Source organism: Quercus robur, chromosome 4 (genome assembly GCF_932294415.1).
Source record: "Quercus robur chromosome 4, dhQueRobu3.1, whole genome shotgun sequence".
In the NCBI taxonomy this organism is placed as follows: domain Eukaryota; kingdom Viridiplantae; phylum Streptophyta; class Magnoliopsida; order Fagales; family Fagaceae; genus Quercus; species Quercus robur.
The window spans coordinates 23,458,297-23,473,922 of record NC_065537.1 but is presented as its reverse complement, the minus strand read 5'-3'; the positions used below and the strand labels follow the sequence as shown (position 1 = coordinate 23,473,922).

Below are 15,626 nucleotides of genomic sequence, written 5' to 3'. Positions count from 1 at the left end.
TAACAAAGTAAAGGAAGATAAGAAGTATGACATCCTAAATTCAACAAAATCCAGGATGGATCAAAAACTTTCAAAACACTAAATTCATGCTTCAATCTCAAACCTTGAACACTTGATGGAGCCCATGGATATGTCAATCTCAATCAAATTCTCTTCCTCATTCATCTCATTTATCTCTGATATGAGCTCCATTAGACAATGTTGCTGGAAAATGGACTCAGGTGAGAAATCTGGCAGTTTGATCTGCTGCTTATGATTATTAACCTTTGGCAACTCTTCCTTATGACCAACATACTGCCCACTTGGAAGGGCAATTTCAATGAGGCTTTCCTCGTCGGAAATTGAACCATCGGAGTAATCTGGACTCTGATCATCCACATTATCATGAAACGGCCACTCCACTTCTGATTCCTCACTAGTCGATAAGTGATAGAGACATTCACTCTCTGAAAGTGAATCAAATGATGTGACCAAGTGGTCATCAATCTGACTGTTACCTTCTTCTTGAGCTTCCTTCTTTAGTGTTATAGTTTCACTGTGAGGCTGAGGTTCTGGTTTTACATCTTCCATCTGAACCTTTTCTTGGACTAATTTCTCAGCTGCAGCTGGTTTGTGCTTTGAGAACGTGAAGTAAATGGTAGAAAAGATCAATACTGTAGATGTTAGGAGGATGAATGAGAACCCAAAGACCAAAATAGCAGCAGAAATTAGCAGTGGAGCAAGGACAGCAAACCATGGTAGTGGGTTTCTAAAGCAACATAAAGGAGATGCCATTTGATCTTTAACTGTGTTTTCCAAGTTCATGAATTAGACAAAAGCCTAGCCTACTAATCAGTAATCCCGAGAAAAGTAATTATGCAAGAAAAAAGGAGAACTTTTCCTTTTATTCAACTGCAAGAACAGTAAATGGAAGATAAAATGGGTGGAAAAGATAAAACTTCTAGTAAGACATAAGGATTAAGTATAAGCTATAAAATAGATCAAGGGCATATGAATAAGAAAATTAGCTATGAAGATACCATAAAAGTTGATTGGTGGATCTACTATAGATTGAAAAAGCAAATACTACAAGTGAGGATAAGATGTTTTGTAGACACAAGAAGGGCATGTGACAGTTTAAAGCTCCACTGCTTTTCTTGTTCAAATATTAGAAAAAACACTTAGCTAAAAAGGAAAGGTTTTTACATGGGATTCAAACAGAATCTGCAGATGACATTAATAGGGATATGAAAATGGCATGCATAAGGAAGCAAGAAACATTGTGATGCCAAGCTGTGCTTTGAGATTTGAGTGACAGATGTACCTGCACTAGCTAGCACAGGAGAAGAAAGCTACGAGAAAACTGCCTCTTTTTCTTTCTTATAAAATTGGATTTGTACTGAAAATAATGGGCTGTTACTCTTATCACAGACTCACAGTTCCCCAGTCCCCATTGCTCCTAAAAAACTGGGTTTTTACTTCCTAAAACCAATCAGGTCGTTTTCCTCTGCAACTGATTCTCTTGAAAATCACAAAACCTCCTGGTTTCCCACTACTGGTTTATGGTCTCAGAGCTTGGAAATGAGAGAAGCCATGTGCACATATCTCAGCTCACCACATGGCACTTTCCCTCCAAATTCAATGCAACAAAACTAGGGATGAAAGAAAATTTTTAAAAAGACCACAAAAAACAATATTATTTTTCTGCTTCTGTGTACTCCAAGAATACTATTATCACAACCATACCTGAAGCTTCATCAAAGGCTCATTGTTTGCTCATTTTTTCCTTCTAACCAATAACAGCTTGTTTGTCTTCTATTCAAATGCCTCATCTGACTTTTAACACACCCAAAAATAGAGGAAAAAAAACAAAACCAACTTTGTGCAGAAACCAAATTGCTTTCAAACACTTATGTACTATTGAATTCAAACTATCATTGTAGCTGAAAGAATATCAGTTCTTTTGCTTAGGCTCAGAAGAACAGACCTTTTAGTTAAATTCAGGAACTTTGCTACAATGACATCAAATCTTTATATACAATCAACAAAAATGAGTATTTTCACGTGTCTCATGTACCACCTGTATAGACATAGAAAATCCATGAATCTATTAGTTATATGTACCACACCAAGTCCTATGAAGAAAGAAGTTGTAGTTTTATATCCCACCTTTTGTTATTATATGTTTTTTTTCATTAAAATTTAAGTGCAGAAAGAGGTGATCGTACTAGACATAACAAACGAAAGTGGAGCTTTTTTTTTTTTCCATTCAAAAACTCAGTGACAAGCACAAAGCAAAAATTCAGACAAAAACCAATTCAACTGATAAAAAATTCAAATAAATGAATGTGTTTGACTTAAAACAATAATTATTCTAGTTCCTATACAGTCATGCACCCAAGTACTTCATTTCATTTCAATCTTTTGCATTATTCAGGTAATTTTTTGCATTGACTAATTTTATTCATTTTGTGAATGTGAATATTCGTTGAGATAAAAAAGAAATGCTTTGCATTAATTAATAATTTGTACCAAAAAAATATAGTACTATCCTAATATTAGCTGGTGGTAGTCACTTCTTCTTTACAACACAAGATTAAAAAAATAGGAGCTTTTAATAATATATAATATAATTTTTTTTCATGGCATAATTACTTAGAAAAAAAAATTAATAAAGTCCATAGTCTGACCCTCAACCAAATAGAATGGAAACACCTATCTATAAATCAACCTGTTATAAAATTCATAGTTGATATTATCGCAAACTCTTCCTGCCCTAGAGTATAGCTAGGGTTAAAAAATTAAGTTATGATACATGCTTTTTTTGTTTAAGGATTGCGCCACTAATGATGGCTTCAAGTATGCTTTAACATATGGGCCATCAGTGTCTATATGTACCTACCAAAAATGCTTAGCCCCACTCCCACCATTGTAGGTGAAATGCAATCTTAGAGATTGGCTTAAATCAACAGCCTTGATTTTTCATTTTCTTGAAGAGTGTATATAATATAACACGGTCTTTCAAAGCATGTGGCGCATGGGCTACTTACTAGCTAGTCTTCCACCACTCTATGAAATGATGTCAATTGGAGTGTAAGATTTCTACATATTTTAGTTCAAGTTGTGCTAATTGAGATCATTAATTGGCCCTTCACTTGTTGATAGGGACCAAGAACCAATGAAGATATAACTCTCTCTCTCTCTCTCTCTCTCTCTCTCTCTCTTGTTCTTTTTCTTTTTCTTCTTTTTTTTTTTTAAATTTTTTTGTGCAATGAAGATATAACACTACTAATTATAATTAAGAAAAAAAATTGCAAGATTATATCTATACATTTCATTCCTTTCATTGATTCATTTTCTCTTTGTTCATTTTTCATTTTAGTCCTCCAAAAATGTCTCATTATAATTACAAAATTATATTTCATTGAAATCAATACAAATTATACAACTCAATTTCCGATCTTTTATATAAACCCTGATTGATTTATCCTTCAAAGCCATAATTTTGACAGCAATTTGCAATAGGGCTAAAAGGCAGTCAACTTGGTTTGTTAAGAGGAAAAAACCGAAAATTTTGTTCAAATCTCAACATAGAAAAAAAAAATGAAAAGGAAAAGAATTACAAAACCACAATATATTCTATTCTAGTGCCTCAATAGTCAATTTTCTCTTGTTTGGCTATTTGGTCAATTGCATATTGTTTGGCTATTTGGTCAGTTTCCTCTTTAATTAGTTTGTTATGCATGACTAAACCATCTTAAAAGACTCTTATTCTAACTTTGATTGAAGTTATTTCTAATTTCACACGAGTAGTATCATATTTTAGTTCTGTCTTAAAAGACTTCTATTCTCTAACCTCGACTGAAGTTATTTCTAAAATTTCACTTATTCGTACTATATTTTACTTTTTATTTTTATTGAGAACTGTTCCTGTAACTATTTCAAGAAAAATAAAAATAAATATAGTTTAGTAAAAAAAAAAAAAAAAAAGGAGAAAAACCTCCTATAAGATGTAAATTGTGCTAGGGAAGAAATGAAACGAAGATGATGCCACTTGTCGGCCAATTGCAGGTGCTAGTTGCACAAATAAAGCAGTGTCACATGAAACCCTAACTGGATTATCTTTTGCACTACATTTTATTTTGACTACAAGACAAAAAATCTTAATATAATTCTTGAATTTTATTTAATTAAATATTTTTCCAGCTTAAAAAACCTTTAATCTTGAAAGAAGAAATGAGATCAAGAAACCCAACCGGTGTTGGGGAATGTAACATAAGGAATGTTTTAGTTGTGTGCATATCGATTAATGTGAATGGGAGGGGACCATATCTAAGTTTTGATGAATGTTTCATTGTAATTGTAGGAGAATTGATAATATATTCTTGCTTTGAATCTAGAGCTAAGACTTTTTTTCGTGAGAGTTATGAGTATTTATTCTTCTTTATTGTTATTGTATAATTTTATATTGTAGATAATATTTCTTTTATTAATAAATCTTTTTTAACCTAGAGAAATATAAATCTAGATATGAAAAAGATAATACAGAAGGAGAGAGAAATACAAATATTAGTTGAATTTAAAATAAAATTTCGTGATAAATTTGTTATTAGAAATATGAAAAAATATAACATAAAATTTAGATGAAAATTTCCCAAATGAACACTAGATTCATCAAAAAGAGAGGATAATGAAATAATATTATAGAAAGATGACAATAAAAATTATCATAATAATATTTTTTTAGGGCCTTTTTTTTAGTATGGCTTACCTCTTATACTTTTTCAACTAGAATTTTTTTTTTTTTTTTTTTTTTTGGTTTTATTGAGAAACTGTCATATCATCCATTAACTAAATAAAACGTGGAGATTAAAACTTACTGCTACTTGCTAATGTATATTTAAAATGACAAAAGATTTTCAGTTAAAAAAGTACTTAAAATAAACCAAACTATTTTTTCCCCCAAATGCCACACATAGCATCGTTGAGAAAATTATGACATGTTAGCAAGAATTGCTGACACATGGGAAATTTAAAATTGGCCACTAAAGAAAGAGCCTAAGAGGATTTTTTTAGGGCCTATATGGGTTGGGCTTTTACCAATAATCTTAAAAAGAATTGGACCCACTCATTATTACACAAAATGTTTTCAAAGCCCATTCCATCTTGCTAGACCGGTTGGGCCCGGCCCAAAGCCTAGAATTCATTTCTATTTGAATTAGACTTTAGACCCATGTGCTTCACTACACAGAATGAGCCCATAATGATTCTTGAAGTAGAAGATCACTCATCACCCTCATTAAATTCTCACTCCAATGTTTTAAAAGGCCAAAAGATGATTTTTATTTTTAGATGTGATCGAGTTTTAATCAATGGCGCCAGCTCTATTATAATTGTTTTATATCATCAGATTAAGATATTAATTGGTTTTTGGTATAGGTAAGATTCAAACTCCAGACCTTATCACTTAAGTTAAGTGAAACCCACCTAAAAGATGAAATTTTAAACTTAAGATTTGCTAGCATCTGCATTACTTTGAGCTTCTTATAAATGATTGGATAAATAACAAGAGATACCCACTTCCCCACCGAACTTTGCTCTAGTGGTACAACATGTATCTCTCTAGCTCGCTACTTATTCTTCGCAATGGGGGTAATCAAAGCATGCTCAAGTAGGCATATATTTGTAGTACATATTCTCTTTCAAAAAGTTAGTATAGCTTCATAGGTGCAGTCATGGAAAGTAGCCGATAGCTACTTTAGAAAAAAGAAAACTAATCACATGATGTTTTTGATTTCTTACCATACATTTTGCATCATTTTTATTCTAAAGGAGGCCTTGGAGTGGGTTGCTTCATCTAGGTTTTTTAAGATTTTTTTTTTTTTTTTCCACCCTTCTATTTTTATTGATTTAGTACTCAAAAGACTTGGAGCAATTTGCAAAAATCCAAACTATGTGACTAGGTAAGAGTGATGTGCCCAAAAGATAGGGGAGAAAAAATCAGCAAAACTCAAAAGCATGTTTTCCCCTGGATTAATCTAAATTTTACTAGATAGTGTATTAACTGGTGGAGACTTGAGAGTCCAAGACAATAGAGGCATATTATCCTTTAGACCTGACATGTTTCTTGTTCTATTTTTTATTATTATTTAATTATAGGATTTATGTTAGTTTGAAGTTCCAATCTAGGCATGATGCACTACGCAGGAATTTGTCACCAACACAAGAATAAAGTGCAAAAAATTATTATATAAAAAATCTCAAACATGCAAAAAAGAAGAATGACATCTTAAGGTATGCTTTTCCTTAACATTGGTTTCCATGAATCCCTATATATATATATATATATATATTTTTTTTTTTTTTTTCAAGCATCATAAACTATTCTTCAAGGTAAAGTATGAAAGACATATTCCAATATCAAATAAACATAAATTTAGATGCACAAAATAGAAAAAAATTACTAAAAGTAACATATGACCTAAGAAAACTTTGTCTTCAACACCGAAAGTAATTACATTATAAAATTTTTATTTACAAGCAGCACGGCTCTAAGCATAACGGCATGACGTTTCATCAGTGGTGGCTTTAGGAATTTTGTTCAAGTTATTGATTAAGAAATTTAAATCAAACAAAATTTAATAAAAAATATCGAGTTATCAATTAAAAAAAAAATGCAAATACATGAAATTTTACAAATTTCTTCTAAGAGTTTTTATATTTTAAAATCATTATGTAATGGTTTATTATCAATTGTCATTATTTATTGTTAATGTGGGTAAGTGTGATTATTTTATTTTGTTAAGTTTGCATAACATTTTTATTTTTATGAAGTTGTCATTATCTATTTGTCATTATTTTTATAAAAATATTTTAAACTAAATGACAAAACTCAACCAATTGACACTGTATTAAATTGGCCTACATAGCCACACTCATCTCACATAAATAATATACTAAATGTCTACTTAACTAATCAAATACTTATTTTGGTGTGCAAAATGTGAAATAAAAACAAATCTCTCTATCCCAAGGTTAGAGGCACACACATTAACTACAAACTTTCCAAATATTTATAATATATTCATCTCACTATAACTACTAGATATACAATTACAAAGTACTTCAGATATAGGATTCAAATTGAAGTTTTTAATACAACTGACAAAACAACTTTTGTGATATTTGATTAAGATTCTGAGAAAATCCTAAATAAATCTGCAAGGGATCTTGCTGAAAAACAAATTAAGGTACAACTTATTTAAATTATTATAAAACTATTGGTCATAATATATATTAAATTCCTCATATGCAAATTGATATTGGAGAAGGAATCCCACATGATTTGAAGAAAATTTTTGGAAAAAAAAAAAAGCATTTTCCTACTTCATTTGAATGAATTCAATCTAAAGGATAGTTTTGAAAATTACACAGTTACTAAGAGTTTTTATGCACCTTCAAATGACAAAAGGATATAGAAGAAAAGAAAAATACACAATCCAATATGCTATATTAACGCTTTTGCTACACTATTCCTAAATTAACCGAAACAAAAAATATAAAAACATTTACAAAAAACTGTCATATCACTGAAATTTAATATGAATGCAAATACCTATGAAAAATCTTAACGACAACAAATTCAGAGGTCTAAACTTTGTAAGATCCAATCAAGAATCTTCCAATACCAATTCATTAGTGATTAACACAAATAATGCAACAAAAGGAAAAAGTGATGAAAGCTAAAAAATTAAACAAATAGGGTCGGACCAAACTTCAAACATTGAAGATGAAGAAACATATGATGATAACAAACTCCTCAACAAGTTTTACAAGCATCGTCATACCACAATAACAAATCACTGAAGAAACAGCGAAAAACAAGATTTTGTAATGAAGCTCTTTTTTATATCACATAATAAAGATCAATAATATGAAATGGATTAATATGCTTTTATCAACTATTTTTATACAATATTACTCCAAAGTTGTTGTAGTTGTTGTTGTTTTTGTTTTTGTTTTTGTTTTTTTTTATTTTTTATTTTTATTTTTTTGCTCATTACTTGAATAGAATAATTATAATAGATATGTGCATGCAATTTATAATTGTTACTTCTTATGATGAACTCATTACTAACAAATTTTTATAACAAGTATGCTATGATATATGTATAACATTCTCCAAAAAAAAAAAAAAAAAAACATAAAACATTACAATATTATCCATGCATTGCATAGGCAACTTACTGTTAGGACATATGTGATTCACTTGTTAGGAACATATGACACTATTTTATGTAATTGGCTAATCATTTGACAAAATGCACTTTACTTGTAATTGGGTAAATCTAGGTGTTTTTAATACTTCAAAAACCAAGGTTTTAAAATCAAGTGTTGAAGTCATCAAGTATATCCAAGAAACAAGCTGAGAAGTGCAAATTCATTAAAGCTCGACAGCTGCATCTATCGAGCTTAAGAAAGCTGTTTCAACCCGTGTGCTCGACACCTCCTATCTGTCGAGGTTTTAGAAAAATAGAAATTCTGAACTGTTTTCTTGGAATCCGTGAATGTGTCTTTGGGACTTCTTTTCTCCTAACCCTAGACATATAAAAGGATTATTTTTAGAGCCGTCAAAGAGTTCACAAATTGCATAAGCTTTGAGAAAATTCTGTTCAAGCAAATTGTGATCGGAGACAAAGTTTTGCCCTAATTCATCTCTTCTGAAGAAGTTGCTGTGTATGTGCACCGTAAGGTTTTGTGACTAAGCATCTTCTTGATCTTCATCGTGTGGATGAACTGAAGAACTTTGCAGTCAATAACCTTCTCTAGTTAGTGATTGAAGTCATGTACTGGGATCTGCGCAATTTATTAGTCACATACTTGGGAGCCGTGCATCAAAAGGAGAAATTATCACTACAAAACAAGTCCAATTGGGTATTGGGGTAATAGTTCAACTGTAGGTTGGTATAAGGTACTGAGATTCCTTTACTTGTAATCGCTTGTTGTGATAATAGTAGAATTTTGGGAGTGGTGACCTGAAAATCACCCGGTGGGGTTTTTGCCATGTAGGTTTCCCCATTCGTAAACAAATCACCGTGTCAAATTTATTTTCTACTGCATACTTAGTTTATTGGAGATTTTTTTGTGTTACCACGCGTTTGCATGTTAATTAACTTAATTAATTCACTTAACTAAATTAATTGGTTAATTTATCACAATGGGTCAATTCTTTTTTGGCCTATCAAGTGGTATCAGAGCAAGCACACTCTGATTAGGGTTTAATCTTTGTTGTGTTGATCCATTGAACCCTGTTTTTCATGGATATAGGACAGTCGTTAATTATACTTCCTTTATTTGATGGCACTAACTATGCATACTAGAAAGTACGTATGTGAGCTTTCTTGCAGTCTCTAGATGAGAAGGTGTGGCAAGCTGTAGAGATTGGTTAGACCAAGCCAAAGGAAGTGCCGATCGATTAGAATGATGCCAAGATCAAGGCGGCAAACTTCAACAGTAGAGCATTGAATGTTTTATTCAATGCAATCACCAATGAGGAGTTCAAGAAGATATCTTCTACTGAAACTGCTAAGCAGGCATGGACCATCCTTTAGACAACCTATGAAGGAACTAAGGCTGTCAAGAACTCGAAGTTTCAGAGGCTCACTACAAACTTCGAAGAGATTAAGATGGAGGAGGATGAGTCGTTTGATGAGTTCTATGCCAAGCTCAAGGACATAGTGAACTCAGCCTTCAATCTTAGGGAAACCATTCCTGAACCCAAGATTTTGAGAAAGGTGCTCAGATCTCTACCTGAGAGATTCCATGCCAAGATCATGGCGATAGAGGAATCAAAGGATATTGACAAAATTCCTTTGACTGAGCTGGTTGGTAATCTACAAACTTACGAGCTAGGATTGACTAGGATTGGCAATACAGGTAAGGGCAAGAGTATGGCATTGAAGGCTAAGAGCAGTGACACAGATGAGTCTTCCGACGGTGAAGATTCCAAGATGAAGTCCTATATCACTAGGCAGTTCAAGAAGTTTATGAAGAATGTCAATGGAAAGGGCTTTGACAAGGATCGCAGGCAATCCAGTTCTTCTTAGTTTAAGAGCCAAGACAAAGGGAAGAAGGAGGCTAAGGATGGTGGTATGTACACTATTCCCGCAGGACCTAAGTGCTTTGGGTGTCATGGTTTCGGTCACATAAAACAGGAATGTCCTATATATCTCAAGAGCATTGGGAAAAGCAAGGCACTTGCTGCTACTTTGAGTGACACCGAGCCTGAGGATGATTCCAACAATGAGGATGACGGAATCTTGAATGCCTTTACTGCCACTATCAATCCTATTGATGGGATTGTTGAAGATGTGGATGAAGAAGAGGAATTGGTGGAGTCCAAGTTTGAGAAGATGGATGATCAAGATGATATCCATACAGCCTATGAGAAATTATACAAGCTTTTTGAGAAACATGAGAAACTTTATAGGCTGACCACCAAGAAGCTCAGTGATGTGGAACTTAATCGTGAAGAGCTTTCCACAAAGTTTGATGAAACTAATCAGACTATTGGAGCACTGAGATTCTAGAACAATTTCTTGACTGAGAAGACCAAGAAGCTTGAAGTGGAGCTGTTTCAAGTTAGAGCTCAATTGGAGAGGACTTCAAGTGCAAAGCTTGATGAGATGCTCAGTCTTCAGAAATCTGCTTATGATCTAACAGGTTTAAGGTATGGTCTCTCTTCTTCTAATATTGCTTTTAGTAGTACTATTATTTTTGTTCCTCCTAATAATAATGTTGAAATTAAGAACAATGATGTTAAAACTAATTTAACTAGTGAGAACATAAACAAGGGTAAATCTATCTTAGGAGCACCCCTTAAGCAAGATAAGAAGGAAGCTAAGAACCTAAGGGCTAAGAAGGCTAACTCTCAATAGCCTAAACAGAAGAAGCAACATCTCTGTCATCATTGTGGAGTTGCCGGCCATACTTGACCAAATTGTTATAAGTGGCTAGCCACTCAATAAAGTGACAGCATGATAGCATATAGATGTTAGAATTAGCTTTAATTCTCTCTTGCTCCCCATGGAGATCTTCTCAAAGCCCTCATGTTCCTTTCGAACTTGAACAATTTCAATTCTTCCCTCTCACCACCGGTTCAAGGGATTAATTAAAGGAAATGTTCTTCCAAGGTGTGGAAGAAAAAAAGACTCCAAGTGATTCTATCACTTTTCTCTTTCTCCCTTCTTGTTTTTGTGTGTGCATTACTTGTGTGTTTTGCTTTCAAGTTTTGAGTCAGTCTAGTTTTATGCTTTGTTTTGTTTAACATGTTTTTGTTTAGTTATTTTTTAGTTTTGCTTTTATTTTGTTTTTGATATAAAAATTGAAAAAATTAGAAAAATACAAAAACAGTGTGTGTTATGTGTACATTGGTACTTGTATACCTTGGATGGCCATTGAAACAAAATTTTCTAAACTTTGTATCTCTTGTAGCTTAGATGAACATCTCCATACACAACTACACAAGTGAGCTTTGTGGCTATTGTTTGTGATGAGTAAGATTAAGTTATCTATTGTACTTAACACTCGTATCACTCTTTTTGACGGGAAGGACTAGAAAATCCTAAGAGAAAGGCATAAATAACCATCTCACCACTATTGCCCGCCAATCATGATATAACATCTGTATGCTTAGACATAGCAAAATTGTGATGTTTAGCTAACATAATTGGGTATTTCTTTTCTATCTCTTATATGTCCATGCATGATTTGCTTAAAAGAAAAATATGCAATGAAAAAATAAAAAGCAAAAATATCAAAATGCTTTAAATATGATTGCAAGCGTGTATTCTAGGAGATGTGAGAGTTATATGATGTACCTCGAAAGTGATAATCCCCATCAAACAGTTATAATTGTGTGTGAGTTAAAATGATTTTCTCATATCTCAAATCGTCATAACATGTATACACTTATGCAATCTTGCGATATTTTTCACACGCAATATTCTTTGCTACTCTTGATACATGTGCAGGTACAATGTGATTTGGTCATCTCAAGTTTTTACATGTGTTAATGTATACTCATTAAACTGTCTTGACTTATTTTTGAAATATAAAATTGATTAGACCTGTTTAGTATGTGTGTGTGTTTTTGGGATTCATATGCTTAAAATTGCTGTTGAGAGATGATTTTGAGAGGTTAATATGGTGTTTTGGATCATTGATTGAGTCGCATACTTGATTGCATTCATGTCTATGTTTTTCTCTTCTCGAAAAATTGTTTTTAAAAGCTTGCTCGACACCTTCTCGACACCTGGCTATCCGTCGAGCTTCCAAGCTTTTTCTTATCGTAATCTCGACACCTCCTTGACACCTGGTGGATCGATCGAGAAAGTTCCTATCCCTTCGATAGCTTCTCGACACCTGGTGGATCGATTGAGCCTCATCTCTTGTGTCTGATGTTTTGTACCTTGACACCTGTATCTGTCGACGGCCAAATCCTCGACACTTGGCGTGACACCTTGCTCGATACTTCTCGACACCTTTATCTGTTGAGCTTTACTGAGGTTCTATATATTCTTCCTTGTGCGATTCGAACGTCATTTCTCTCGATCTCTCTCTCTCAATAGCTCTATCTCTTTATCTCCCAAACACTCTAATCTCACTCCCAATCTTCTCCTTAAGGTTTCTTCAAGCTTTTTCAAGAGTTTCTTCACTTGGTAAGCTTCTAATCTCTCATTCTTCATGCATTTCATGTTTTGAAACTTAGGTTTTGAGGATTTTGAAAAATTTTGGGGTTTTTCAAAATTAATGAGTGTTTGTTGAAATTTTTGGATGGGTTTTACTTAAATGAGTTTAAAATTTCATGCATTGTATCACATTAGCATAATAACTGTATTATCATGCATTTTAGATGTGTATAATTGATTGTGTGCTGGTAGGATTGGACTGAGTTGAGCTCATGATGCAATTTACTTTACATGTCACATGTTCATGCATTTCCCATGCATACGTACTTCATTTCACTATACTTGCTTTATTTGAATTGTTTTGGAGCTTTTTTGTTTGTCTCTATGTCTCTTCGTCTCTCCTTCTCTTTCTGTTTACATTAGTAATGTCTATGGCACCTAAGCATAAATCTACTCCGACTTGGAACCCTCTTTGTTCCAGAGTTTCTTCATCTTCTGATTCTGCTCCTATCTTTCTTCCGTTCCATGATGATGATGCCCACAAGTCATTCTTGGAGAACTTTTCTAGACGCGACATTCATTCGGAACGCCAAGTCATTCTGGCGGACTTCGCCGACACCGACCTTCTCGATGTCATTCATAGTCGGGGATGGGAGTCACTGTTGACGTCCCGGTCACTTGTCCTCTCGTGCTTATCCAGGAGTTTTACTCCAACATGTACGAGATTGATTGTTCAGTACCTCTTTTCTTCACTCGCGTTCGAGGTACGCGCAATCCTGTCACACCACAGCTTGTTGCGGATGTGCTTCGAGTTCTTAGGGTAAAGTTCTCTAACTACCCTGGTTGTGAGCGTCTGCGAACTGTGTCCAAGGATGAGCACAAATCCACTATCTGTAAGTATCCTTCCGAGTGGGGTGAGCACCAGTTCACTTATTGTTCGGGCTTTGCAAAAGGCCCTTAATTTTTGAACATGGTCATGACCTTTGTACTCCATCCTCTCTCTCATTATAACTCCATCACAGAGCCTTGTGTTCGGTTTTTGTTATCCCTCCTTGAGCATCTTACTATTGATTTCCCTTCTTATTTTATTCTTTCCATTATAAATGTTCATTTAGATTTGGCGTCCCGTGATAAACTTATCTTTTCTTCCGCTATCACGAGGATATTACGGCATTTTTTCATCCCTTTTCCTGTGTCCGACAACTTCACTCATATTTGTTCCATAGACTATGCTATCGTTAAACGTAGCGGGATGCAGTTCAGGTCGTGACAATCGGATTTAGCAACTTCTCCCTCTCGTTCGGCTCCATCTTAATCTACTCAATCCACATTCGCTCCTTCCTCTTCCACGAGCGATGTGTCACTAGGAGACATCATGGCGCAACTTCAGTGCATGGATGCTTGCCTAAATACACTCTCTACAGAGTTGTATCAGGTGAATGTCCGTGTTGGCCGCATTGCTAGACGACAGGTGATCATTGGCGGTTTTGCTCCTGAGGCTTCTCCTCCACCTCCTCCAGTGGCTTCTGATTCTGATTTTGAGGATGAGGATGAAGATGATGATGGTGATGACGATGATGCTTCTGATGATGATGATAGAGATACTAGCTCTACTAATGAGATGTCTACTTGACACTCTACCATTTGTCACTCGTGACAAAAAGGGGGAGTAGTTTTGGAATATGAGAGTAGTCATACTTAAGGGGAGAGTTAATATAGGACATTTTTGTTAGGGGGAGTGTTGATGTCTTGAGGGATGTAGTGAGGATTTTATGTATCTTTTTTTTTTCTTTCTTTTATAGATACATTATTCTTGTACCTTAGGTCTTGTGATCATTTATTGACATACATTGTACTTATTCTTCTCCATATGTAAATGTATGTTTTTTCTTTCACCTACCCCTTACATATGTTGTTTCTTTTCTCTCTTTATGCATATGCTTCTTATTATTTGTATACAATCTATTATTTCTGTTTTACATAAAGATGCCTTGATGAGTTTTGTTTAAAGTGTTTCAGAAATATAGATTGTCAAAGTCTACTTGCCATAAACTCTTTTCTTGCAAAGTTTTTCAAGAGTTTGTGTTAGGATAGATTTTATTGTATTCAACAAGTGAATATGAGTTGAATGATTTATGACTTTTTTCATATGTTCATTTGTTTGTTGTAGTTTTGTCACGGATTGCCAAAGGGGGATATTGTTAGGACATATGTGATTCACTTGTTAGGAACATATGTCACTATTTTATGTAATTGACTAATCCTTTGACAAAACGCACTTTACTTGTAATTGGGTAGATCTAGGTGTTTTTAATACTTCAAGAAATAAGGTCTCAAGATCAAGTGTTGAAGTCATCAAGCCTGTCCAAGAAACAAGCTAAGAAGGACAAATTCATTAAAACTCGACAGCTGACTCGACAGCTGCATCTATCAAGCTTAAGAAAGCTATTTCAACCTGTGTGCTCAACACCTGCTTGACAACTACTCAACACCTCTTATCTGTCGAGGTTTAAGAAAAACAGAAATTCTGATCTGTTTTCATGGAATCCGTGAATCTGTCTTTGGGACTTTTTTTCTCCTAACCCTAGACATATAAAATGATTATTTTAAGTGTCGTCAAAGAGTTCACAAGTTGCACAAGCTTTGAGAAAAGTTTGTTTAAGCAAATTGTGACCGGAGACAAAATTTTGCCCTAGTTCATCTCTTCTGAAGAAGTTGCTGTGTATGTACACCGTAGGATTTTGTGACTAAGTATTTTCTTGATCTTCATTGTGTGGATGAACTGAAGAACTTTGCAGCTAACAATCTTCTCTAGTTGGTGATTGAAGTTACATACTGGGATCCGCGCAATTGGTTAGTCACGTACTTGGGAGCCGTGCATTGAAAGGAGAAATTGTCACTACAGAACAAGTTCAATTGGGTATTGGGGTAAGGGTTCAACTATAAGTTGATATAAGG

At 34.0% G+C, this 15,626-nt stretch overlaps 1 protein-coding gene across 2 annotated transcripts; it reads right to left on the bottom strand.

The window, feature by feature from the left end:
* LOC126720906 (uncharacterized) lies at positions 1-2,134 on the bottom strand. Of its 2 annotated transcripts, XM_050423753.1 has the most exons (2): positions 1,304-2,134; positions 1-653 (listed from the first exon to the last, which is right to left on the bottom strand). In XM_050423753.1, exon 2 carries the CDS (start codon positions 568-570, stop codon positions 85-87), a length of 486 nt encoding a protein of 161 aa, XP_050279710.1. In that variant the 5' UTR covers positions 571-653; positions 1,304-2,134; the 3' UTR covers positions 1-84. The 2 variants fall into 2 exon arrangements, with proteins under 2 accessions (XP_050279710.1, XP_050279709.1); XM_050423752.1 differs by having other exon boundaries at positions 1-2,134.
* Positions 2,135-15,626: the final 13,492 nt, after the last annotated feature.